This window comes from Momordica charantia (assembly GCF_013281855.1).
Source record: "Momordica charantia cultivar OHB3-1 chromosome 8 unlocalized genomic scaffold, Mcharantia_2.0 BLBB01000008.1, whole genome shotgun sequence".
NCBI classification, from domain to species: Eukaryota; Viridiplantae; Streptophyta; class Magnoliopsida; order Cucurbitales; family Cucurbitaceae; genus Momordica; species Momordica charantia.
The window spans coordinates 33,019,727-33,045,850 of NW_028275166.1; the positions used below are offsets into that span (position 1 = coordinate 33,019,727).

The 26,124-nt window shown below is 34.2% G+C and overlaps 4 protein-coding genes and 1 pseudogene across 8 annotated transcripts; all 5 read left to right on the forward strand.

The window, feature by feature from the left end:
• The first annotated feature begins 2,034 nt into the window (after positions 1–2,034).
• On the forward strand, positions 2,035–3,965 carry DAN1 (Alba DNA/RNA-binding protein). Its single transcript, XM_022287466.2, has 5 exons — positions 2,035–2,313; positions 2,700–2,748; positions 2,865–2,927; positions 3,040–3,104; positions 3,537–3,965. Exons 1-5 carry the CDS (start codon positions 2,209–2,211, stop codon positions 3,660–3,662), a joined length of 408 nt encoding a protein of 135 aa, XP_022143158.1. The 5' UTR covers positions 2,035–2,208; the 3' UTR covers positions 3,663–3,965.
• Positions 3,966–5,233: 1,268 nt separating this feature from the next.
• Positions 5,234–10,608, forward strand: FLK (RNA-binding KH domain-containing protein). Of its 4 annotated transcripts, none has more exons than XM_022287365.2 (7): positions 5,234–5,395; positions 5,808–6,207; positions 8,414–8,663; positions 8,838–8,986; positions 9,093–9,374; positions 9,576–9,770; positions 10,225–10,608. In XM_022287365.2, the coding sequence occupies exons 2-7, from the start codon at positions 5,818–5,820 to the stop codon at positions 10,405–10,407; spliced, it is 1,449 nt and encodes a 482-aa protein (XP_022143057.1). In that variant the 5' UTR covers positions 5,234–5,395; positions 5,808–5,817; the 3' UTR covers positions 10,408–10,608. The 4 variants fall into 4 exon arrangements, with proteins under 4 accessions (XP_022143057.1, XP_022143058.1, XP_087984360.1 ...); XM_022287366.2 differs by having other exon boundaries at positions 5,237–5,391; XM_088128234.1 differs by lacking the exon at positions 5,234–5,395 and adding an exon at positions 7,021–7,193 and having other exon boundaries at positions 6,068–6,207.
• Positions 10,609–13,513: 2,905 nt separating this feature from the next.
• Positions 13,514–17,514, forward strand: LOC111012949 (uncharacterized). The gene is made up of 5 exons (XM_088128236.1): positions 13,514–14,264; positions 14,904–15,047; positions 15,331–15,860; positions 16,729–16,846; positions 16,884–17,514. Exons 1-5 carry the CDS (start codon positions 13,688–13,690, stop codon positions 17,360–17,362), a joined length of 1,848 nt encoding a protein of 615 aa, XP_087984362.1. The 5' UTR covers positions 13,514–13,687; the 3' UTR covers positions 17,363–17,514.
• A 1,713-nt stretch (positions 17,515–19,227) lies between these two features.
• LOC148209935 (protein ACCELERATED CELL DEATH 6-like) lies at positions 19,228–21,156 on the forward strand (annotated as a pseudogene). Its single transcript, XR_015792610.1, has 3 exons — positions 19,228–19,244; positions 19,415–19,955; positions 20,396–21,156. The product of XR_015792610.1 is annotated as a protein ACCELERATED CELL DEATH 6-like (transcript).
• A 1,160-nt stretch (positions 21,157–22,316) lies between these two features.
• Positions 22,317–25,512, forward strand: LOC111013103 (protein ACCELERATED CELL DEATH 6). The gene is made up of 3 exons (XM_022287477.2): positions 22,317–22,970; positions 23,080–23,597; positions 24,779–25,512. Exons 1-3 carry the CDS (start codon positions 22,382–22,384, stop codon positions 25,412–25,414), a joined length of 1,743 nt encoding a protein of 580 aa, XP_022143169.1. The 5' UTR covers positions 22,317–22,381; the 3' UTR covers positions 25,415–25,512.
• The last annotated feature ends 612 nt before the right edge of the window (positions 25,513–26,124 follow it).

Consider the following 26,124-nt stretch of genomic DNA (forward strand, 5'->3'; position numbering starts at 1 on the left):
CATAAATTTGTATTAAAAGATTTCTATTGTGTATAAATTTTGTGCTATAATTTTATAGTTATAGACCAAATTGGTCTCGTTTTAAAAAGTACCAAGATTATAACCGATATTTTGAAAGTATAGTGGTTAAAATGAACAAAAATTGAAAATACATGAAAAGGTATAAGAACAAAAATAGTATTTAAACTTTTTTTTTAATGGTCTTTCTTAAAATTGTTATACATAGAAGTTAATTCTTAAAATTGGATGGGGATTCGAACTCTTAAACTCGTGATTGAATATATGTACCTCAATCCGCTCAGCTATGTTTTGGTTGGCGAGTTAATTCTTTAAGCTGATTTTAATGAACACGAGTACTCGCAGTCTTCATAAACACGATTATAAACTTGTTGTTTCTTTTCTTCTCAACTATGGTTAGAGAAATGGGGGAAAGAAAACAACGATAATTGGAGATGGATGAATTTTATTAGGCAAATTTATTTCAAAATAAGATTGAAAAGGACAATTAATTAAGGCGAGAAATGCCCCCACAAGATAATATTTTTGAAATTAGGCTTGATGTGATTAAACATTATGAAATCATATTCTAAAGAAAATGTCACCAACCCGTAAATAAATATTCCCTAAGCATGCTTGGCCCCATTGCCCATGGCATGTCGTTGTCCCTTCTCTAAGAATAAGCCAATTTTAGGCCAACTTCTTCTCCTATAATTTAGATCTCACACAAATCTTGTTTGGTCCAATCTTCTTTCCTATTATTTACTTTGTACATACATGTCGGTGCTCGTGTGCAGGAGAAGATCTATAAATTTTAGTTTGTGGGGTCCACAATATTTTTAGGCCCTATTTTATGTGCTTTTCAAAATAGATTTTGTGGACTTGAGAAAAGTTTGAAACTCTAAAAAAGATTATTGATGTCTTGCTTAGTCGAACAATACTTTTGGTTGAATTGTAAAACTCTAAATAAATAGATAAAAGTTACTTTTTACTTAATAATGTATGTATGTGTATATATATATTTCTTTTAAAATCTACTAATAATGGTTCAAATTCAATCAACAAAATATAATTTTTGATTAGATTCTTTTTTTTAAGAAATTCACAACTTTTTGATTAGATAAATATATATTTATTTACTGGACTCGGTTCATATTGGCAATCACAAGTTGTCCAATTCCGGCGCCTCTTATTCATACTTTGTAAAAATAAAAGATACGGAAGAAAATAGATTGCATTATGGGCCAAGACTAGGTGTGTTATTTTGGTTCAGTTTACTTTTTAAATTTGGGCTTTCCTTGGCCCAGTTTTATGCATCTCAATTCAATTTTTCTTTTTTCTTTTTTAATTCAAAGATAAAGAGCCATGGAGTGAAGAATCAAATGAATGTATAACCATTTATGGGATGATATATCTTAACCGATTGAATGTTAATCTTATCTTCATATTTAATATCCAACATGAGTCAAGCTTAACAATTAAGGTATTTATTCATTTTATTAAAGTCATAAATTTAAATCTCAATCCGTATATTTATTGTACTAAAAAAAAGTTGATATCCAAATTAAAATAAGTATAGGCTTAAAATTTTGGAATAAATATAAAAATATGTTCTCATCTAAAAAATCCGATAATAGTTTCATTATTGGGGTGGTTTGTACATTTATCAAATTAGTTTAATTACAATAATTTCATAAGTTTGGAGTAAAAAAATGGATAAAATTAAAATAATTTCAGAACTACGATCATAAAAACCCTTATAATCTGTGGATGATTTTTGCATAATATAATTGTTCAATTTCGCTTATTAACTTTTGAAAAAATGTAATTAGTAACAAAATGACAAAACAGTCCAGAGAGGGAGAGAGCGAGAGAGGGTAATTTGGGTATTCGGTGAAATGCTTTCAGAATCTCTAAAAAATAACTGTCTTCACAAATACTAAGGCTTTTGACCATCTCCGATTCCGCCCATAACGGTCAATGAACTAACTTCCATTTCTCCATCCAATCAAAGGCTGCCACGTTTCACCTTCCCGCTCTCCCGCCCTATAAAATCCATCTTCTTAACGACTTCCAGCTAGTTTTCCGAGCCCCAACCCCTTCCAATTTTTCCCGCTCCTGAGATTTTCCCGAGAAAATTGCCAGAGAAAATTTTCTGTTTGAGCAGGGAGAGAGAGAGAGAGTAGAAACAGCGAGGTGTGAAATCAAGGAATGGCGACGATTGCAGTATCGGGAGCCACTGAAACACAGAAGAAGAACAGAATTCAGGTTTCAAACACCAAGAAACCACTATTCTTCTACGTTAACCTCGCTAAGGTATACATAACAGATTCTCTAATTATTTGATTCTTTGATTCTTTGATTCTTTGATTATTTGATTGGATTATAATTCGGGAGAATCGCGATTTCGTTTTGTGTTCTTTTGGTTCTCGATAAATGAAATGGAAATGTGCATGAACTATGAACTATCCATGGTGATTTGTAGAATTTGAACAAATTTATTTGCACAATTCGTCTGTTTTAGAATTTGAACGAGAAATCTTCCGCAATTCCTAATTCGATACCGATTCTAAATCATCTTGCTCTCTGTTTGCCCTAAATGTAATAATCTAAAATCATCCCCTTTCACCGATCTTCCATTTCGATGAGATCGATATTCGAGACAACAGTTTTTTACGTGCTTGTTATTGTTCTTGATTCAGAGGTATATTCAACAGCACAATGAGGTTGAGCTTTCTGCCCTGGGAATGGGTAAACTTTTTTTTCTCTTTTCCAAAGATCTCTTTTTCTGATATCGATATATCGTCCAGAAATGGCATCTGACGAATTTTTGGTTTTCTTGGCTCGAATTCTTTGCATCGTTACAGCAATCACTACTGTTGTCACAATTGCGGAGATTCTAAAGAACAATGGGTTGGCTACAGAGAAGAGTAATTAACACTATTGTCTCTTCGTTTTCAATGCTAATTTCTGTTCCATTCATTCACATTATCTATGGTGATACGGTGATTACTGATAACGCATGATTTTGTTATGAAACAGAAGTTTTGACTTCTACAGTTGGCATGAAAGATGAGAACAAAGGTCGTTTGGTTCAGAAAGCCAAGGTAAGTTCAATCTTTTATCTAATTTGCCATAAGTGGTAAAATAAATAAATAACTCTTGATCAGTTAAGTTATTAACATTCTTATATGGGATCTGAGATTATTATTTGGGTATGTTCTGTTCTTCATAGTTCGATTTGTACATTTTTATAGCTTAATTCTGAGTGTCTTCTCGTTTGAATTTTATAAAATCCATCAGTTGTTTTGAACAAACATAGCTTGATAATCTAGTTTTAATAGTGATTTTGATTCTGTCATGGCAGTGATATACTAGTGAAAAATGATTTTCGCTCCAAAACATGACTATAATATTCAATTTGATGAAGTTGAAAGATATGCATCATTTCACAGCTCATAATCTGTGTAGACCAAGGATTTGTTTCTTGTGGAATCTGAAATTCTTTTTTGTTTGTTTTTTCATTCTGATTTTGATAGATTGAGATTGTTCTGGGGAAGTCTGAGAAATTTGATTCTCTGATGACTGCGGCCACAGCTGCTGCGCCAGAGGCAGCTGCTGAAGAGAAAAAGGCAGAGGAAAGCAAGGAGCAGCCGGAGCAGTAGGGGGAGGAGAGGGGACATTTTGAAGATGTTACATTGTTGTAGTTTAAGAATATCACAAATGCAATATTATAGGATAGGGGATTTTGATTTTGAATTGCTCTCTTTTCTAGTTTCTTTTTTTTGGGACAGTTACAGTTTTCAATGAGATGCCATGCCATCACCAAAAAGACAAAGAAAAAAAAAAAAAAACCTTTCTTCTCTATCAAGTGTGTGTTGAGAAGGGAGCCTACTGTCTGTGTTTGCATTTGTTAGCTTCATGGTGATCTAATGAACTGATAAAAGGATGCCTCATCTTGAATTTTCTTTTCTAATCTTCATTCTCTCTCTCTCATTACTTCCACTCGTTTTTCTTATTTTCTTTTTTTTTTTTTGCTTCACATTTTTTTCTGTTGACTTTTGAGCTAAGCTAGCTACTAAAGAATTGGTTTTTGATTGGTTGATTTTCAACTTAGCTACAAAAATTCTCATGAGAAAGTAGAAACACTAACAATTCTCAAAATATTTATATATATTTTTTAAACTTATAAATGATAAATAAAATTTTTACTCATAAACGATCCAACAAAAAAACAAAAAGTTAATGAAAACGATATCACAACCACTTTATTGGAGATAGATGTCTTTAACTGCTAACGTTGGTTGATGGGTCGAGAAATGACCTATAAGAAGTATGTGTTATTATCTCTAAAAATGTCATACAAAAGTAACTAATTTATTATGTTTTGTTTAGTTCAACAAATATAATGATGAGAAATCAAACATGTAACTCTAGAGAGTATAGATGTGCATTAATTATTGAACTATGTTTGAGTTGACTCTAATTTATTATAATGTATATTGTTTTACAATAATTTAATTATGGATTGCCCAAAATCATTTAAACAGAGCTAAATTATACCTAGGAAGAACTTCAAAATTAAATTTTAAAAATTTTTGTCAATGATCAATAACAATGGTAAGATTATGAAAAAAATAAAGACGTTATAAACGTTATGAAACTGAAAAGACAAAGATCTATACGAAAAAAAACCTGAACATTTTTGGTGCCAATCTTTCAAAGTTCGATATTAGTTTTGTTTTTATTATATTTATTATTTTAAAATTCAAATGTTATGTTTTAATGTAAATTACGCATAAAAAATTATTTTAATATTTAAGCGCACATTGCTACGACCAAATTGACAATTTAATGGTGTATATTCTATTTATTTATTTATTTTCATATGTATCTTTATTATTATTATTTTTTTTATAAAAATTTCAGATGCATTTGAATTATGAAAACAATATGCAAATCTATAAATTATAAGCCTATGAGAGATTTTAGAGAAATTATATTATAAAATTTTAAATTTAATGGCGTGTATAAATATATATATATATATATACATATATGAATAAATAAATAAAGTTTTTGCGCTATTTTTATAATTTCCTATAGATTTTTTTAATGAAAAAAGGGGTTTCAATTTCATATTTTAGAAAAAAAAAAAATTTCCTCAAAATCCCGAAAAAAAAGGAAAAGAAAAAAAAGAAAAGGAAAAATGCATATAAGTTATAAGATAAAATCCACCGGCCCTCTCTTTACGATTGTGGTCGCACGGCTTCTCCTGTCTCTCTCTCTCTCCTCTTCCTCCACCAAATCTCTAAAACCCTAGGGCCACATTCGATTTTTCAGTTCCAGTTACTCGATTCTCTCGTTCTTTTACTAGCTCTCCTCGATTATTGAGTAGGTATGGTAAAATAAGCTTGTTTGCTCGGTGACTTATATTTCTAGGGTTTCTTTTTCCCGTAGATTTTTGTTTATTCTTGTGCTTTGTCATCTGTTCCGTTTGTTTGTTGATTTTCTTGCGTTAATGTTTGCGACGGAAGGAACTGAATGCTGGTATGTCATTCGGGTTTGTAGTTTGTTTGGATTGGTTTATTTTCCGAGGGGTTACGGTTCAATTTTATGGGATAAGCCTGAGATTTTGGGGTTTTTAGATTTTTATTGTTCACTTGGGATTTGTTTTTTTTGTCTCTGTTCTTTATGTGGTGGGAATTCTCTGTATACTCGTCGATTGTCAAGTTCACTTATATATGAGCAAGATTTGACGTGATTGAGAACATCTTTTTTTCTTTACTGAATATGATAGTTTGTTGCAGCTTAATCTGAATGGCTGACGTGGATCAGAACTACACGCATGTTGAAGATAATCAAGTAGATGAAAATACACAAATATATGAGAATGCTCAGGGACAGGATAATACACTGGAACAGGATAATGCTCAGGAGCCAGAGCCCTTGCACGAACTTGAGAATGAACATGTACAAGAAACCTTAGAGCCTGAGCAAAAGCAGGTGCATAATGAGGATTCTCTGGCTGTAGTAGGTGAGAAGAAGTGGCCGGGATGGCCAGGAGAGAGTGTTTTTCGAATGTTGGTTCCTGCACAAAAGGTTGGTAGTATAATTGGTCGCAAAGGTGAGTTTATCAAGAAAATAGTCGAGGAAACGAGAGCTCGGATTAAAATTCTTGATGGTCCTCCTGGAACAGCTGAAAGAGCTGTAAGTATTCCCCTTTTTGATGATAACTTTTCTATTATAATTTAGCTAGTGTTTTTGGTGTAAATTATTTGATGATATAATATCAAATTAATGCGATCTATCCAGTTTTTAATTTATCTCTTAATGAATATTGATGCTTCAGTAAGAATTATTGTTTTGGGTTTTCTTAATTTTCATATTCTAAATATATATGGCACCTTGATTCAAGTTAGGCAAATATTGGGCATTGCATGGTATGATTAGCCCAATCCGCTCGAGTATTAGCTTCTTTTAATCAATTGTTTAATCTCTATTTATACTCTTGGTTTGTCATATTCAAGCATGTGACGTCAGTCATATGGCCGTTTAATGATGTAGACACGATTCTTAAGATCCCTGGGAAAATTTCAGACTAAAGAGTTAATAAGATATTATCATTTGTTAATTTGATTAGAACTTATAATAAAAGCCATTAAATCGCTGTTTAAAAAATATAGAAGTCGGATAATGTTCTAAAATTCTTCCGAGTGATGTAACAAGCATTTGAATATATTAAACCACTGGGCACTCTTAAAATGGATCTGCCAACACTTGTGGGGAAGATTGAGCTCCATCTTTCAAAGATATGTGCTTATACACCCCGACAATGGGTGTTAAATATGGTTCTCTTTCAGCTTTATAACTGGCAAAGGAAATCTCCAAAAACTAAGATTGACCCTTTAAACATGTAAAAACCACATTATAAAACAAAAAGGAATGTAAGACTAATCCAGGTTATCCCAGAATATGGATACAGTTGCCTTGATTCTAGTAACAAAAAATGAATCTGTGCAGGTTGTGTGCAAATTTTAAGGCAACGACTCAATCTTCAATAGGATCCCATATTTGAAGAACCAAATATCCAGATGCGGGGATCAGCATTCAACATTACAAAGTTCTGAAAAGTTGATCTGAATAACACGTAGGCATCTGGAACTTTTGTACCATGAAGCACTGCAATATCTCTGGTAACTTCAGATCTGAAGATTGATGTCCAGATTTCCAACGGGATAATGAATATAAATAATAGAGAAAACATAATGATAAATGTAAAGAGTTAAAAATTTTTAGTAATTTTTAAGATGTTTTGACATGGTTAAAGATATGATTAAAATGAAAATTGAGAGGAACTAAAACTGAAAATTAATCACCAATATCAAATAGAAGTGTTGTATTTTTGCTTATGCTTCTATGGTATCTTCTCCAATAATTCAGTTCATGATCCAACAACATATAAAATAATAGTGTGGAAACCTAAACTCATGAATTTAAATGAAGAAAACAACTATATTATCTAATTTCTTGAAACATAGAAAGCTGATAAATAACCTCCATGTTCAAAATTGGCTCACAAATTTCAACATGTGCTGCACCCTTTTGATCTATTATGGAAAAGAAACCCTTATAGATATTTGCAGCCTCCAAGTTGTGTCTTGCATGATCTATTATTGGAAGAAGAATCATCCGCTGTTTCCGCCCTTGCCTCTTTTGATATATAGTTTGAAAGAGAATGTTTTTGAATTGTTTGGTCTACCTTATAATTTTGGCAACTTTATTATTCTAATTTCAAGGTGCTCAAAATTAAACGAAGAGGTTAAGCAAGTTGGATGGGTAAGGGTTGGAAATCTTGTAGGAGATCTGAATGGAAACTGATAGAATAGTTTTTGAAGGCTGATGTCGTATATGTAGTGTACATTCTATTTTGTGGCTTTTTTACGATCTTTGCAGATATATTTAATTTGTCATTGTTGACTATGCATATTGAAGGGGACTCTCTCTGTGTATTTTGCATTTAATACATCTGGAAGTTTGTGTTTTAATAAACTGATATGATACTGTTCATATCTTTTATAAGAGGTGTATTTAATAGTAACTCGTATCAGTAGGAGCTTGGGATTATGATCTGCTTGTCCTTGGTTTTTTCCAATAGATGTTATAATTTAATTGTCTTTTCATTCGTTGGCGTTTCACGCGTTTTCCCTATCTGTGGAGCTCACGAGCTGGGTCTAAAATTTGACGAAGTATTTTGTGCTTTGTATTTGTTATATGGGCGATTCTGTCTATTTAGGAAGGAGAATTTCAAATTCTAGTCTTCATCCCCATTTGATTTTATTTTTTCCTTCTGGTAGTTAATGAATTTCTGATGAGAATTTGTATTTCTTACAAGATAGTATTATTCATTTAATAGGTAATGGTGTCTGCAAAGGAGGAACCTGATTCTACTTTTCCTCCTGCGGTGGATGGACTTCTGAGGGTTCATAAACGCATTGTTGATGGTCTGGAGGGTGATAATGCTCATGCTCCCAGCATGGGAGGTAAAGTCTCAACGAGACTGCTAGTGGCAGCTTCGCAAGCAGGAAGTTTAATTGGGAAGCAGGGAGGGACTGTTAAATCCATTCAAGAAGAGTCAAATTGTATAGTTAGAGTTCTTGGTTCAGGTGGGCTTTTAGATGCGATTTGATTATCTTCTTTAATGGTCGTATATTTGTCAGGGAAAACATATGTTCTTGTTTTCTATTTACTCGTTTTTAAATTGATAATTATCTATCCATCTTGGTTTTCATCTTTCTAATGAATCCTACCCTTGTCATTCGGGAATTGGAGTACTGCAGAGGATTTACCTGTTTTTGCTCTCCAAGATGATAGAGTTGTTGAAGTACTAGGTGATCCAGCTGGTGTGCACAAAGCAGTGGAACTCATTGCTTCGCATCTTAGAAAGTTCCTGGTCGACCGTAGTATTATCCCAGTCTTTGAAATGAATGTGAGTATAATTTCCCTATGAGTTGTCAGCCAATTCCATTTGAAGAATGAATAGTCTTAAATTTTCCTTTTCTCTCTTCCTCCCAACCCAAATGCCAAAAAACCAGATGCAGATGTCAAATCCACAGATGGATCACATGCCGCCACCACACCAATCTTGGGGCCCGCCTCAGGGAATGCCACCAAATGCTGGGGGTGGTCCCGGCTTTGGACCGAATCCTCAATACATGCCACCTCCTCGTCAGTTTGACAACTATTACCCACCTGCTGATATGCCATCAGTTATGGATAAGCAACCCCATCATGGAATTTCTGCTTATGGAAGGGAAGCTCCTATGGGTGTACATGCATCATCGAATGCACAGGCAGCGCCTTCAATTGTCACACAGGTTAGTTAATGCCTTTTTTTGCATTCATGTGTTATATCACAGAAAAGAATTTGATCTCTTATATATGATGTGGCTTTGTGAACCCAGTAGTTTATCAAAAGTAACTCTGATGGAGCATCCTTGAGAGACCTGCTTACTTTTTCCTTCTAAAACTGGTAATTTTTTAAGATGTGCATATTGGTTTTTGTTGTACTTTTGCAGACAACTCAACAAATGCAGATTCCATTGTCTTTTGCTGACGCTGTTATTGGAACTGCTGGTGCTAGTATCAGCTACATTCGGCGTGCTAGTGGGGCCACTGTTACCATCCAAGAAACGAGGGGGGTCCCAGGGGAAATGACAGTTGAAATGAGTGGAACTGCGTCTCAAGTCCAAGCAGCCCAACAGCTTATACAGGCAATTATTCTTTATGACTCTTTCTGATTTTGCATCTTCTTCAGTCCGAAGACTTCAGATATGATGTCAACTTTCAGTAATAGTTTTTTTTAGTTAAAATATTTTCTTTCTGGAAGAAGCCCGGCTGGGAAGGGTTTGATGGATTTGTAGTGGTGTCATAGTTCTGGTGGCTCAACTTCGAAAATAACATAGTGAAGATTGTTTTTTCTATGTGGATATCAATCCATTTGGTTGATCTAGTCGAAATAACTTCTCATTGAGTTATTGGTGGGAAAAAGGTCGTCTTTTGTTTTTTCTGGTTCCCCACCTGGAGTTTAATTCTCCGTGAATAAAAGTTGGGGCAGTGCTAACTGTTGACATCGTATAAACATCAATACTAACTTGTGGAGGTGGAATTGCTGCTTTTCGGGGCGATCTATGGTCTTTTAATAATCCGTATTTGATTGTGTTGCAGAATTTCATGGCCGGTGCTGGAGCCCCAGCCCAGGCTCAAGCTGGGGCGACGACAGACCAAGGCTACAACTCTTATGCTGCTGCTCATGGTTCAGTCTATGCATCTCCCCCTGCAAACCCGGCTGCTCATGCTGGTCATGCTGGAGGCTATGGCTCTGTCTACGGTACAAATTATGGGTACTAAGCCTTTGTATGATGTTCATTCTCCTCAACCCGAGCGATCCCACTTGGAGTCGTCGTTGTGGTGAAGAGTGGTCAGTAGAACTCCATCATTAGAAAGATTTGTATCATGTAGCCTCCTTTTAATCAGATTTTTGGGAACATATTCTACCTGAACGTCTTGTGATCTGCATTAGCCTATTTGTATGGTTTAGAGAATTCAGTATCTCTGAGATTTTAGCACCGAGTTATTATTGAGTTCATGCGATGGACATTTTAAAAAATGCTGCAACATTATCGGACAAGAAAATTCCAACTTGCATAAGGCTATTAGATTGATTATCTTGGTTAGGGGTTTGTGATATTTTTCTTGTGTGATTTCTTTTCCAATACAAGAATATAATATTACATGCTATAGGAATTTAATAGATCGGGGATTCTGAGATCATGCAAATATGGTTAATAAAAGGTTTTAAAGAATTGATAGTAATTGCTTATATTGATAAAGTTTCTCTTCTTTTTGGGAGGATAAAGTTAAGTGTGCTTGATTAGATCTAATTTATAGTTGGGTTAAGAAGATGACTTGGATCTAATTTATAGTTGGGTTAAGAAGATGATTCTAAGTCGTAAGAGATAGTAGAACCTCTCTTAGTAGGATATGGTTGTTCGGGGATGAATGCCTCTAATCCTAATGGGGTTGTAGATCGAGTTTTTGAAAATTCCTTTACTCGAAACTTCCTTTTGGAAAAGGTGAAGCAGATTGATTAGGTTATCGAGAATGACTAAAGAACAAAAGGACTTTCCAATAAACTTTCCAATTAAGTTGCTTAGGAGTCTATTTGGTAGAGAATTCATATCTTATTTGTTCGTGAAAACTGTTTTTGGATTCAGTAATCCAAATAATGGAAATTTTGAAAACAGCTATTTTATGTTTTCAGGATGGGATTCAAAACTTATTTAAAAAGATAAAAACTTTAATAGATACTCTATTTCATATAAATTTATTTTATTTTTGTTAAAATGTTTAATAGGTAACCAAAACTTACCAGGTCACTAACGAAATGCTAGCTTATTTTTTTTTGCTGGTATCTTTTGTTAAAAAAAAAATCATAAATCAAGAATTTATATAATTATTTGTGTTACGGGTAAAATTGTCTAAAATAAAATTTGTATCATATAGAAAAAGTCACTTGGCCATTTTTTCAAAATACTTTATTTTTTTTAATTTCTCGGAATCGATGTTGTGTGGCTTACACTGAGTGGATTCCTATAATCGGAGCTCGTTGCATGAGCTGAGCAACACTGTGATCAGCATACATGAGCTTGAATCTAGTACCTGTGAAACCACCCCAGACCTTTTACCGATGTACTGTCCTCTATAGGATTAAAATATACTATTTATTTTGCTCATTCCTACCGTTAGCTCAAGTAAAAGTGCCATGAGTGAATTATAGAAAAACAAAAGAGGTTTTGAAAGGTACCTTAACCAAACATGGTTTTGATTTCACTTGTTCAAGTTAAATTGCTCTTAGTTGTGTCCATCAAAATATATAGTTTAATGTATAAAGTACCTATTATTTTCTTTGAGGTTGAATGTTTAATTTTCTACCTTTCACATTTGTTTGTTGTTGAACTAAAAAAAGGCCACTCGTGTACAACAACAAATATGATGTGTGAATTTGAATCTTGAACTTAAAAAGAATTATGCTGATGATGACGGTGACACTTGTATTTCATCTATGCTTTGCCATAAAAAGATAGATACCATGAAAAAAAACATATTCTTATCTTGTAAATGCCCAAATAAGAAATTTGAGATGGGATCAATACCTATTTGCTTTTCATAACAACTCATATTTCACCTTTTTTTTCCCTTCACAGGCAAAGAATTTGGCATGTATAACATTTTAGTGCTCATACTTTTTTCTCAGACAATGTTGTTCCTGTACTCATGGAGTTAAATGTAATGATTAAGTTGTTGCTCTTTTAAGAACCTAATTAAAAACTTCATAAAAAACAATATGTTTACGCAATCCTGTCAATGATTTTGTGCATAGGGATCTTCTACTATATACCATTGAAATTTAAAAAAACATAGTTAAAATTATAAAATGTTATTATAGTTTTGACGGGCAGAAAGAAAGTGATAATAATCATGGTGTTCCGCACGTCTCCACTGGACCTATTACACGAGCCAAGGCTAAGAAGCTTCAACAAGCATTCCTTATTCACGTACAAAATTGGATAGGCTCAGTTCAACCTTTATTTCAGATGCTGCAAAATAATCCAAGAGAGGACGATGTTGTGAAGGTCAACGTTTGCAAGATTGACGTTGTGCCAACATTTTAAAGATTCAATTGTTGTTTCTAAGTCATCAAATTTTGCTTGTAATTTTTGAGTTTTTGGTCTTCCAAATGATGGTTTCAACTTTAAAGTTCAATTCTGAGAGGTTATTAAGTAGACCAATTGTGGTCATTACTAGTTATGGGTTTTATTTTGGGAAGTGAAGGGTTGGGGGTTTCAATCATATAATGGCTATAAAAAGCCCCATCCAAGCTATGTAAAAGAGAGATTTTAGCTGAATGAAATTTGATCTCTCAAGAGACTTTTTCTTTAGAAATCCCATTGCCATTTCTAAGGTTTCTTGCAATTCTTGTGATAGATTGCATTTTGAGCCATTCAATCCAGCCTTGATCAAGTTTGATTGTGGAATGACTCATTCTAGAACAAGATTTCCATTCTTGCTTCTAGATCTTTGATCATAGAGGTAATCAATTTCTAACCTTTCTCTTGGCTTGGATCATTGGGTTGAGAATTAGGATTGCCTTATCAGAAAGTTAAACCACAAATTTACTATTTAAACTTGTGTCTATTTAGTAATAAATTATGATTTTATGCAATTTATATTGTTTAACTAAATAATATAAATTACATGACAATATGAAATGGAGCATAAAGGAGAGGAATCAAAATAAAGGAGAGCCATGTACATACTTTACTTTTTTTTTTTTTTTATTTTTATTTTAATACATACTCTTGTCTTATTCATACCAGTTGAAATCAAAATTTATATTATTTTTTCTTAGAATGGATATAATTTATATTGTTACCTTTCACTTTAAGCCCAAAAAAGAGGTGTTTCCCAAAAACTTTTACCAATGGGAAAGAAAGAAATAAGAGTTTTTGTTGCTATATGTTTCCCTTAATATTTGCTTTATAATTGGTGTGGACAAGGTTGTTAATATTACAAGTAATGTTAATTTAAATTAGTTGCTGTGCTTCCCCTGTTACAGGAGAAATTCGCCATGGCCATGGACTCCCATTCTCCGGAATACATGGATTCGAGTTTGTACGAAGCCATAAGTTCAGGAGATTACGAAAAATTCATCGCTCTAATCACCTCCAATCCTTCTCTTCTCGACCACACGACGGTCCACCAGAAGAACATCGCCGAAGAAATCATACGGCGGCGCCGCTCGATTCTGCACGAGACGAATCGGAGAGCGGACACGGCGCTGCATCTGGCGGCGAGGCTCGGGAGCCTTGAAGTGGCGGAGCATCTGATAACGAAAGGAATCGAAGAGGATCTGGAATTAGATCGGAAAGAGGAGTTGTTGAAGATGGTGAATTCGAAGAAGGACACGGCGCTTCACGACGCCGTGAGGAATGGCCACCGCCGGATCGTAAAGCTTCTGGTGGAGAAATGCCCGGAGTTGGTGGCGCGGGTGAACGGAGCGGGAGATTCGCCGCTGTTTGTGGCGGCGGAGAAGAACTATTGGGATATAGCGACGGAGATTTTGGAAGTGAAAGAAGCGAATTGCGACTACGGCGGAAGAGGCGGAGCCAATCTATTTCACGCCATTATCATTCGCACTCTCAAACGTAAGTCCCAGACTCCAATGAGTTTCAATTTAAATTTTCAATTTTAGTTCTAATTTAAATGTTACCCGAACCAAAAACAAAAAAAAAAACCTAAAATACATTTTTGATCGATGAGATTTTGAATAAAATCATTTTTGATTTGGCCGAGCTAATATTTAAATTTAGTTTCAATTTGATTTTTTAATTGGCTCCTCGAGTTTGAATAATTAGATTTTTCTAATTGGTCATTGAGTTAAGTTGAGTACTCAACCTAACAAGATTTTTCATTCTCTTTTACTTAAGTCAGTCAAAATATATTAATTGTGACATCATGATTTCGTTAGGTCAATTAAAGGTCGACTCGATTCAATGACCAATTAGAAACCAAATTCAAATCAATTCGAAATCAATCTCACACCTTAAAGACCAATTTAAAACTAAATTCAAACATTAGAAATCACATAGGTCATTTTTGAAATGTGAGAGCCAAATAGAAACTAAATTTAAATCTTATGGACTAAAATTGATGGTTTTTAAGTTCAACCACGAACCACCCGTGAGAGTGGAGATTCGAATCTCCGACTCTTGAAGAAAAAAAAAGAGTGACAATTGAGATTTTTCTTTAATTATTGTTGTTAAAGGTGATATTATACTCGACAGGGTACACACAGAATCTGATTGAGACTCCACTTCGAGTGTATTTGTGTCTTCCAATATTGCACATCAACCACGTCCTTCCCCGAGTGCTGGGCCTTCCCTACTGCGAAAGGAGAATCACTTCTAAACTTAGGCCCCCTCAAAAAAGTACTCTCTTATTTCCTTTTCCTCCCAATTACAATTATAACGACTTCTAATTATCTAATTAGTTCATTAAATCTCTTAAACTCTCTATGATGATGCTGGTGTTGGTGTACGTAGATGTGGCTTTAAAAAGTAGTAATGTTTCTTTTATGCATATTGTACTATATATGGCCAAATTAACTTACAAAATCTAAACGACTAAATTGTAATAACAACATTTTCTCGAGAATGAGTAAATTTTGAGAAACTATTCTAACTTTTTCACTCCATCCTTACTAATTAACAGAGTTTACTCTAAAGCTGTTGGCCAAGTTTGAAGACATACTAACAAAACCAGACGACTACGGTTGGCTTCCTCTGCACTATGCAGCCAGCCTCGGGTCCGAGGAACTCGTCGAGCTAATATTACAACACAAACCATCCATGGCTTACAAGAAAGATGGCAGAGGCGTCTCAGCCCTGCACGTCGCGGCCAAGGAAGGCCGCGCTGCAGTCCTCAAGATCTTCTCCAAGCACTGTCCCGACATCTGGGAGCTGTTGGATTCACACGAAAGGACAGCGCTCCATGTCGCGGTCGACAAGCGACAGGCCTACACGGTCCAAAAGATGTTAGAGTTGAGGAGCTTTCGAAGCCTGGTGAACCAGCAGGACAAGGATGGCAACACGCCTTTGCATCTTGCTGCCATTGCCGCAGACTATGTTATAGTAATGATGCTGGCTGCTAACAAAAGGGTTAACAAGAGGATTATGAACAATGAAGGGTTTACTACCAATGACATTATTCGATCCAATAACAACTTTAGATGGTATGATAAGGTATGCTTTCTTCATCTCTATAACCCATCAAATTTATCAACATATTGTTCTTCTTATAGGGTTTGTGTAAATTTCATTTTTATATTTTTAAAAGTTTCAATTTTGTGTCATATGATATAGTTTTATAATCTCAAAGTTTAAATTATATTTATTAATAGGTGTTATTTGTTATCATCTATTTTTTTCTGACCACCATTACATTTTTTACAAATAGGAGAGAAATGTAGAAAAAAAGATTTTTTTTTCCTACTGTTTTTCAAAAAATAGGACGATCGAATGTGAATGTTATTTATCAATTAGTATCTAAGTATTGTTAAAGAGTAATACTCTCCACTTGCTAAGGCACGTGGCCTAATGTACATTTAACAGATAGGTAATACACTTATTTAAAAAAGATTAATACAAACCATCTGTGAAATGCGCAATGAGCCAATAGAAAGAAATTTATGTTGCCAAAAATAGGGGTAAGTATTGCTCTGATTTTGATCCCTAAATTTGTAGATTTATCATGGTCCATTTTAGTCCGAAAAATGTCTATTTTAATTTTAAAAAGCAACTATTTTAGCCTCTGAATTTCCAAAACGTGTATTATAGTCCATGATAACTCTTATATCGGGCACCATTTTGATGTTGATCCTCATGTTGATATTTACTACCTAATATTGGCCCACCCAATGTCAACTGCTCTATATATGTGGCTCTAATATATATCCACATCAATATTTTAGTAGTCACGTTAAGTTATTGTCCATATGTTTGGGCAGTTAGTTGAAAATAATTAGGGAAACTAAAATGATTATTTGGAGATTAAAATAGACATTCTGAAAGTTTAGATATAACTCAAATAAACCTTTTAAAAAATATGCAGTCTTTGAGCATAGCACGCTTGGAATTTAATGGAGGCCTAAGAGGGATGCAAAAAGTACTAGACAGGGACTCCATGCTTGAAAAAGAGGAACCAAAACCAAATGCCACAAAAGAAGAAAGCAAACCAAATGCCGCAAAAGAAAGAAAGCTGTGAAGCCATTGATAATAAAGGCAGTAGACAAGTACAGGCATCCTCAATATGGACAGAATTTATGGATGCAAATTTAGTTGTGGCGACGATTATCGCAACGGTAACGTTCAGCGCTGCATTTCAGGTTCCAGGTGGATACAACAGCGATGGCATGGCGATAAGGCGAGGGGAAAAATATTTCAGATGGTATCTGATATCTGATGCTTTCTCTTTCGGGTTTGCTGCAGCGTCGATGTTCGTAACGTTCTTTTCGGGTTTGTTCGGGGAGAGTTCGGGGTTCAGTTATCCGAGAAGATGGGTGACATTCTTAACAGGGGCCTCTCTTTGGTTTATGGTGTTTGCATTCATGATGGGGACGAGTACAGTGATGGCAGAAGAATCAGGGTTTTCAGGGCTGGTTCGTTCTGTGGCTTGTTTTTCCTTCATGTGGCCTGTGTTTTGCTTAGGGGCTGTGGCTGTCAACTGGTTTACTTATTTCCCTTAGAATTATTTCATCCATACAGCCTTCTTTGTTTTTGTTTGTTTGTGTGCAACAATATCACCTCACAGATACGAGAAAATAATAATATTAAGGTTGTTGCCCTAAATATGATCATGTGGGTAAAAAGTTGTGAACTGAATTTTGAATAAAATAATTAAGTTCAATTATTGTTTATATAGTTGTCCTGCTAATACGAGCTTACCTCAGACAAACTTTATGTCGAACTAAATAAAGAAACAAAATATTTTTCTTTCTCTTTGTTTTGATTATCCAGGAGTCGGGACTCTTTGGCCAGAGCTTAAGGTTATTTCTTGAGCTCCAAGTCATCTAAGCTATTTCTTGAGGATAAAGGACATGTTTGAAACTTGTGACATTTCTAAAGTTTCATGAAATCCCCAAATTTTATGACTTTTTGTAAAGGTTTAAAAATCGTTATAAAGTACCAAAAGGTCCAGATAAATATCTGTTGTTTCAAAAGAAAAAAAAACTTAATATTATATTTTTTTAATACAACGAAATACTCCTAGGTTGGCGAAAAGATTTTTATGATGCTAAAAACACTCCTATATTACTCCCAATCACAAAAGGACTTTTCAAGGACTCTTAGACATGTACAAATCATTAATAAGAAATTAATATTTGATTCCGATCGAATAGTTTCCTCTCACCCACCATTATTAAAAAAGTGACAATTTATTAAAAAAAATTATCTTTTTTTGCATTTCTCCACTGATCCTCAAACATGTACAGAAGGAGAAAAAGAATTGGTCCTCCCAAGTATTTTCCATTGAAAAATAGTGTTAAAAAACATGCAAACAAACATGCTTAGTGAACTAATTAAAACCCAATTCCATGATTGTTCATTGACTTCATCATCGGTGGCGGATACAAAAATTTTGTTGAGGGGAGCTTCATACTATTCAAGGAAGTAATTCACGAATTTATAAATGTACGATTTTGAGGCTGATAATACCATTTTTGTAAATATGCTCTATCGATTTTCTTTTATTGTATCTCTCCATTTAGATTATAAAAGTGTTAATAAAAAGCTAAAAATAAATAAGAATGATAATAATTATATGTATAAAAGCAATTGATCAAACACGACAATTTTATATTATAGTCGAAGTTTTTACCAACTATTATATTTAAAATAACATCAAATAGTTACATTGATAATATATATGATGTAAAGTTAATAAAAAATGTACTTTAAACAATTAATCCTCAAAGACTTCTTTGGATTCTTCGAAATTAAAACTAAAAATTATATAAAATAAGAACAACTGAATATGAATATTAAAAAAAAATGATGATTTAAAGGGAAGGGAAAAAATATTTGTACAATAATTTATAGAAAAATATTAATATGTAACTACAATGTATAAATTAAAAATAAAAATAAGTTTGGAAACTGTGGGCAACAGTTAGAAATATGACAAATAACGTATAAATTAAAAAGAATTTTTAAAAGAGTAGAAGAGTAGTGTCTATCAGATTTAAAATTAGAGTTTAAATGTCTCACTTATTTATATATTCCCTTTATTTTCCTTTATTAAAAATTGACATATTTTTTTTAGAAAATTTGCAATCTTTTATCTCTTTATTTTCATTTTTTTAATTGTTTGATTTTAATTTTCTTATTTAAAAATAAAATTGACAAAAATTTTTCAAATATTAAACTCACAGAAAATTGAATAGAAAGATTTGGAAAAATCATAAATTACAATAAAAGGAAATAAAAATGCTTAAGGCTGAGTTCGAACACAGGCGCCAGGACTGGAGCATGAGGAAATCTAAATAAAAAAAACAAAAAAGAAATAAAAATGTGAGAAAAACGAACTTGGAGATTCGAACATGAACGCGCGATGGGGGCAGCCATACAGTTACCACTAAGCCAAAGAAGAATTTAACCATTTGACAGTGTAATCACGTTGATTGTAATGATCATTTATTTGATTATAAATCTTATTTTAGTCTCTAAACTTTATTATTGTCCACATTTATTGTCCACATTTCGACTCGTAAAGTAGACACATTTTTCACATTTTTCAGCACGTACGTTTTCCACCTTGTAGCTATTGAGAAAATTAGATCATTGGTGGAGTGGAGGGGGGAAATGATAGAAGTGCAAGATGAATTAGGACTGACTCCTCTTCATTACGCTGCATTTTATGGAAGGACTGAAGCAATAGAGCTATTTCTTGAAAAGAAAAGCTCTGCAATGTACATTTTAGATGCCAATGGAGAGTCTGCTCTACACATTGCTGCCTCTAGAGGCCATATCAATGCAGTGAAACAGATTTTAGACTCTTGTCCAGATTCCTGCTATCTGGTTGATAAGAAAGGTCGAACCGCGCTGCATGCTGCAGTCATGGGCGACCAAAGAAAAGCCATCAAATTCATCTTACTCGAGCCGAGGCTTGCTCCACTCATTAACAAGCCAGATGACAATGGAAACATACCCCTGCATCTCGCAGCGCTCTTCGAATTATACGATGTCGTTGAGATTCTTTCCAATAGTAGCCATGTGAATTTGAACTTAAAAAACAAGGAGTTCTTGACCGCCCTTGATGTTTACAATAAACACGATGAGGTACTTTAAGGATTTGTTTTGAACTATATTATTATAGTGTTAAAAGACAACGGTATCCTAAATACCCAAATATCTCTATAATAGCATGATATTGTCTGTTTTGAACCTTCACCGATTTACTTTTGGTTTTACCTAAAAGACCTCATATCAATGGAAATAATTGTCCTCATTTATATTCTTAACTGTTAGATATCTAATATATGAATTAGATTTACCCAATTCATTAGCTTAAGTTTTTGGGTTGAGTAATGATTTATTCATGCTTAATATGGTATCAGAGTAGCAATATATGAATTGAATTTACTCAATCCATTAACTTAAGTTTTTAGGTTGAGTGGTGGTTTATTCGTACTTAATATCAGCTAATGTAGAATTTTGTTTGCACACTGTGTAACCTCAACATATAGCTCATATATCTCAGGGTCTTTTTTCTTTTCTAGGAAGGACTAAGGGCCGCTGTAACTCGCTACCTCCTCGACAGCTCGACGGGAACAATGACAATGCAGCAGTTGGCTGAGAAAGAGATAAAAAAGATGAATCAAGAAGTGAAGATAGACATTATTCCTCGGAGTGGTTCTTCAGGGAGTAGTGAAAAAAGAGAGAGTTTATTCACAGACAAGAAAACTGCACTGGAAGTGAATCTACTGGTTGCAACACTAGTGGCCACAGTGACATTTGCAGCAGGATTCTCAATGCCTGGTGGAAACTTTCAGGACATTGGAAATGCAATTCTTACTACAAAAGCAGCTTTTCAAGTGTTTGTGATTTTCAACACAGTGGCATTTTGCAGCTCAGTTTTTGCAGTGCTTCTTCAGTTCCACACTTCACTTACAGACCACCACCAAAGAGTGAGGTACATGGGAATTGCTTCTTTCTTCACAACTGTTGCGATTCTCGCGATGGTCATTGCGTTTGCTGCAGGAACTCATGTGGTGCTTACGAGATCGATGAAATTTCGCTAACTCCTTGGATAATATGTGCTAGTTTTGCGTTTCTCTACTTTGCTCTTCCTTTCTGTGATCCTGGAGTTGAGGGATTCCCATTCCTTCGCGGGCCTCAGAAGTTTGTGCGTCGCGTAATAGTTAGATATATAAGATACAAGGATTAATAATGTTAAGGACAACGGTAGCCTCGTATCCGAACCAAGTATGTCTATAATAGTATGATTTGTTCGTTTTGGGCATAATCTTTCACGCCTCATCATAATGGAGATAATCGTCTTCTCTAGTTTGTAATCGTGGATCACTCTCTTCTCTCGTCAATGTCGGACTTTGTTTGCACTCCTTACAAACTAAACAATATATAATTATGCATTGGTTAAGCACAACACTTATGCAGTGGACTCATTTATGAATTCAACATTAAACCACTTCTAAATTATGGGTTTGTTATAATTAGAACGAATTTGATATATATGGGTTTTAGTCAAAGGTGATGGTGACAATTCTAAAATTACTTAAACTCATCTCCAAACTCACTCTTATGCTCTCAAATCAGATGAAACAATTAAACTCAGTTATTTACGGAATCATGCATAGTGGTAAGTCATCTTTAGCAAATGTCTTTATTAAAAAGTAAATAATCGGTAGTTAGAAAAATATATAATTTTCAACTTGTGATTTTAAAATAAAAAAATAGTTTAAACAATTATTGACTTAATAACTCCTTTCCCCAAACATCCTCTAAGTGGGTACTCAAAAAAAAAAAAAAAATTCCTCTGAGTGGATGAAGCTGAATCATTTTAAAATTTTGATTAAAATAAATAAGATAAAAGTAAGAGAAACTGCAGTACGTACCAAAGATCTTTGATGTATCTCAAAATATGTCACATGTTTTTTAAAATTTCCAAATATAACACAAATTTTCAGTTATATCAATGTATATCAGACACTCATATCAGTAGTATATAATGTATATCATATACATATTGTAAGTATATTAAAAACTCATTTCAATAGTATATCAGATGTATATCATATATACTACAGATGTATAAGTTGCTATTTTAAAATTGGACCTCCATTTTTCTTTTTAATAAAAAGTGTTATACTTGAAAAAACTAAATGTAGTTGCAATTTTGTTAAATTTAATAAATATTTTTGCCATTTTTACCATGGACTCTAAAAATAAAAACAATAGACCAAAACAGTGAATTTTTACTAGTATAAGGACCCAAACTAATATAAACTAATATTACATGTACTGAAATAAACCAAAATCAAAACTACATATAGCAAAATAAATTAAAATTGAAATGACAGGGAGAGGTTTCATTAAAGGATCCAACCAACTTGGTCCTTTTTTACCACCAACTCAACGCACTACTTTGAAAGTGTAATAGATATATATATTCAAATTGCCAATGTTCCAAAAGGCAGTTGATTTTTTACTAAGGGAAAACAAGCTAGGGGAAGCTCCTTCTTTCCATGGATCCAGATCTCTTACTCGCCGCCATAAATGGGGACTTGGATTTCCTTCAAACTTTTCATGATAAATCAGATCTTCACTCCCAGCTAACCCCATCTGAGGACACAGCTCTTCACGTCGCTACAGAGTTCAACCAGCCCGAGTTCGCAGCGGCCGCCGCGCACTGCTGTCCACCGCTGCTGTGGAAGGTCAACTCCTCAGGCGACACGGCCCTCCACATTGCAGCGAGAGACGAGCGTCTGGACCTGGTCATGCTCTTCATTGGCTGCGCGCGGAAGGTCGATGAAGCAACAGGAGAATCCAAGCACCTCAAATTACTGTTGAGAATGGTGAATCGGAATAAGGACACGGCCTTGCATTGTGCAGCGAGGAGTGGAAGTTGTGAATCTGTGAAGCTGCTGGCAGAAGCAGATACTGAAGTTTGTAGCTTTGTGAATAATGCTGATGAATCTCCCCTTTATCTTTGCGTTGCCTCTGGTTTCTATGGTATCCATCAATATATCATAGACTGCGCACCATCTTCAGCATTGTATAAAGGACCCAGAGGTCTCACAGCATTGCATCCAACACTCTTCTTCCAAACATATTGTAAGTAAGTTTAATTAACTAAATTTAGAGACTTAATTAGAAACATTTTAAAAGAATAGAATCTAAATAGATGTAAGTTTAAAGTACCTTGAGCGTTGTTTTGTTTTAGCACTTGAGAAGATTGAGGCTCTGGTGCGATGGAGGAGAGAAATGATAGGAAAACGAGACAATTTAGGAATGACCCCTCTTCACTATGCTGCCTTTTACGGGAGAATCGAAGCAATGAAGTTATTTCTTGAATATGATAGCTCTGCAATCTTGCTGCTTAACAAAAATGGGGACTCTGCTCTCCATATTGCTGCTTTTGAAGGCCATATCAATGTATTAGAAGAGCTCATAAAATGTCGTCCTGATTGCTACAATTTAATCAACAACAAGGGTCGAACACCCCTTCATTCTGCAGTCTTAGGCCGCCAAGTAGCAGCTGTGGAGTTTATACTCAAAACACCAACGCTTGAAAGGTTAACCAACAAGCAAGATAAAGATGGCAATACAGCTTTGCATTTGGCCGTCCTGCACAAGTTTTATGCCGCCATTCATATTATTACCGACAGTACAAAATTGTCTGCGCGAATTGTCAACAATAGATTCTTGACGCCTTTCGATGTTTCTGATGAACATGACGAGGTAAGCACTCTTTTTTTATTTTGTTGTTTTTCTTCTTTTTGAACTTAGAAGATTTGGGATTGATTAAAAGGATAAATATAGATAAATGAGTTACTCTCTGTATGGCTTAAATATATGAGCTAGTCCCTGATATTTATCTGTTTTTTAAAATTTAATTAGCCCTATTGTTAAGCCTGTTCATCAACTGGTCGGCATCAGTTTGGCACCGAAACTGACTATGTCGATTTCCAGAAATGGAAACCGACAATTTTTTATGCTGCCTTTTTCGGTTGTGTTTGTACACCCCTTACCTATTGTTACAAAGTTTCAATCTAGTCTCTTATGTTTTAGCATCTTTCGATTGTACCCTTCTCCGCAATAAACGTTAGAAAGTGGTTGATGATAAGTTTACCTAACACAATATAAAGTGAGTTGATAAATTTAAAGGAAAAATTACCTCACCTGAGGGGAAAATTTCTAATTCATCCTTCAATTTTCTTAGGGTGTTTGGCAAAATTTTCGACTTTTCTTCTATTAGATGAGCTAATTTCTTTTCTAAATTTCTTTCAAACTCATTTAGTATCATGTTGTACAAGTTTATCATCGGTCAATCTTAATATTTACTGATATATAAATGGTTAACTGGAAATTGTTAAAAAACATAAAGAAGGTTGAATTGAAACCTTATTAAACAATAAAACCAAATTGAAAATACACACAAATGTTAAGAAAATGTTTTTTGATCCTGCAGTAGTATGACTACTATGTCATTTATCGACTATTACATCATCCTCATTTAAGAATGATACGCGGTTATTTATAAAAAGATTCATTGTTGAGCAAAAGATGAGAGTACTAGAATCTTTGTTGGAAAGGAACCTTAGATCTTTTGATGATCATGCTAAATCTTGTTAGGTTCGTAAAGTGAATGCAAACAAAGTCACATATTGACTAGGAAGAGCATAATCGATGGTATATAGATGAAAACAATTATCTCAATTAGTATGAGACCTCTGAGACGAAACAAAAAACACATCAGATTTGACTCTTGTCCTATTTAGTCTGTTGTTTTGTTAATTTTTTTCCCCTTTATGAATATATTTCTTGCGAGAACTCATATTTCTTAAGAGAAAAGGAAAAAGAGTACTAGAAAATTACATATATTTAATATGTATTGAACAATATTTTTGTTAAACTTGTAGGAAGTATCAAGGGCAGCAGTAAGTTGTTTGGATCTCAAAATGGGTCTAATGACAATGCACCAATCTGCTAAAGCACAACTAGAAAAGATGAACAAAGAATTACGTGAAAATGGCAGGGAGGAGAAAAAGACATCATCAAGTTTCATCCTCAACAAAAAATCAGATGATCAAAATTCAGAACTACATGCTGCACTGGAAGTGATCCTACTGGTGGCAATGCTGGTGGCCACAGTGACCTTCGCGGCAGGATTCACAGTGCCTGGTGGGTTCATCAGCAGCAATGGAGAAGACCAAGGGCTCGCCATTCTCACCAAGAAACCAGCTTTCAAGGTGTTCATAGTTTTCAACACTTTGGCATTTTGCTGCTCAGTTTTTGCAGTGCTTTTCCAGTTACACAGCTCACTCATCGATTACCAACGTCGAGGATCTCAGTGCCAAGATCACCAACTTCGGGTGAGATACATAAAGATTACAGCATTTTTCACCACTGTTGCCATTCTTGCGTTGGTGTTGGCATTTTCCTCTGGCACATTCGTTGTGCTTACAGAATCTACTGGACTCTGTGCTTACGTTATGTGTGCTTGCTGCTTTGTGGTTCTCTACTTTGGCTTAGTTTTTTTGAGGAGAAAACGTTAATTCCATGCATAATATTGGGAATGCTACCGACCGAAGTCTCGTATTGTTAGCTAAATAAAGAGAAGATCATGAGTATATGGATCAAAAATAGTTTGGTACCTCGTCATGTTGGCTATGGAGTAAATTTTATGTTTTTTATCGTACTCGTGTAGCTAGTATATGTTTTCATTTATATGATAGTTTACCAATTATTTATGAAAACTAAAATCTTGGGCATAACGACTTTGTTTTGTTTAATCCCAAATGGCCAAATAATTATCTTCATCTATGTGCCATACATCACTCTTTTCCCTAACTAAATCATGTGAAATTGTGTTTGCACAATTTACGAACCCAACAAATATGACATTACAATTTTGAAGATGTAGATTCAGAAAATACTTAATCCAGATGGGGAAAGGATCTATCTTGTCCTGATAATTAATAAATTTTTAACGAGAAATACAAAAACATAGAACTTTTTTTAAAAAATGAGGAGAATTTTTCAAGGTGTGGTCCAACATACGTTCTGACTCGTCAAAACCTAAGTATTTTCTTTTTATTGATTAACTATGTATTTTAAATATTGTAAAATTGTATAACAATATATAATGTTATACTCAAAGTCTCAAACTCATGTACTAATATCATTGGAAATTTTGAGTGGGACAGACTGTGACGAAATGAAATTTGAAATTGTTAGGGTTATTAAATTAAAATATCATCCCGTT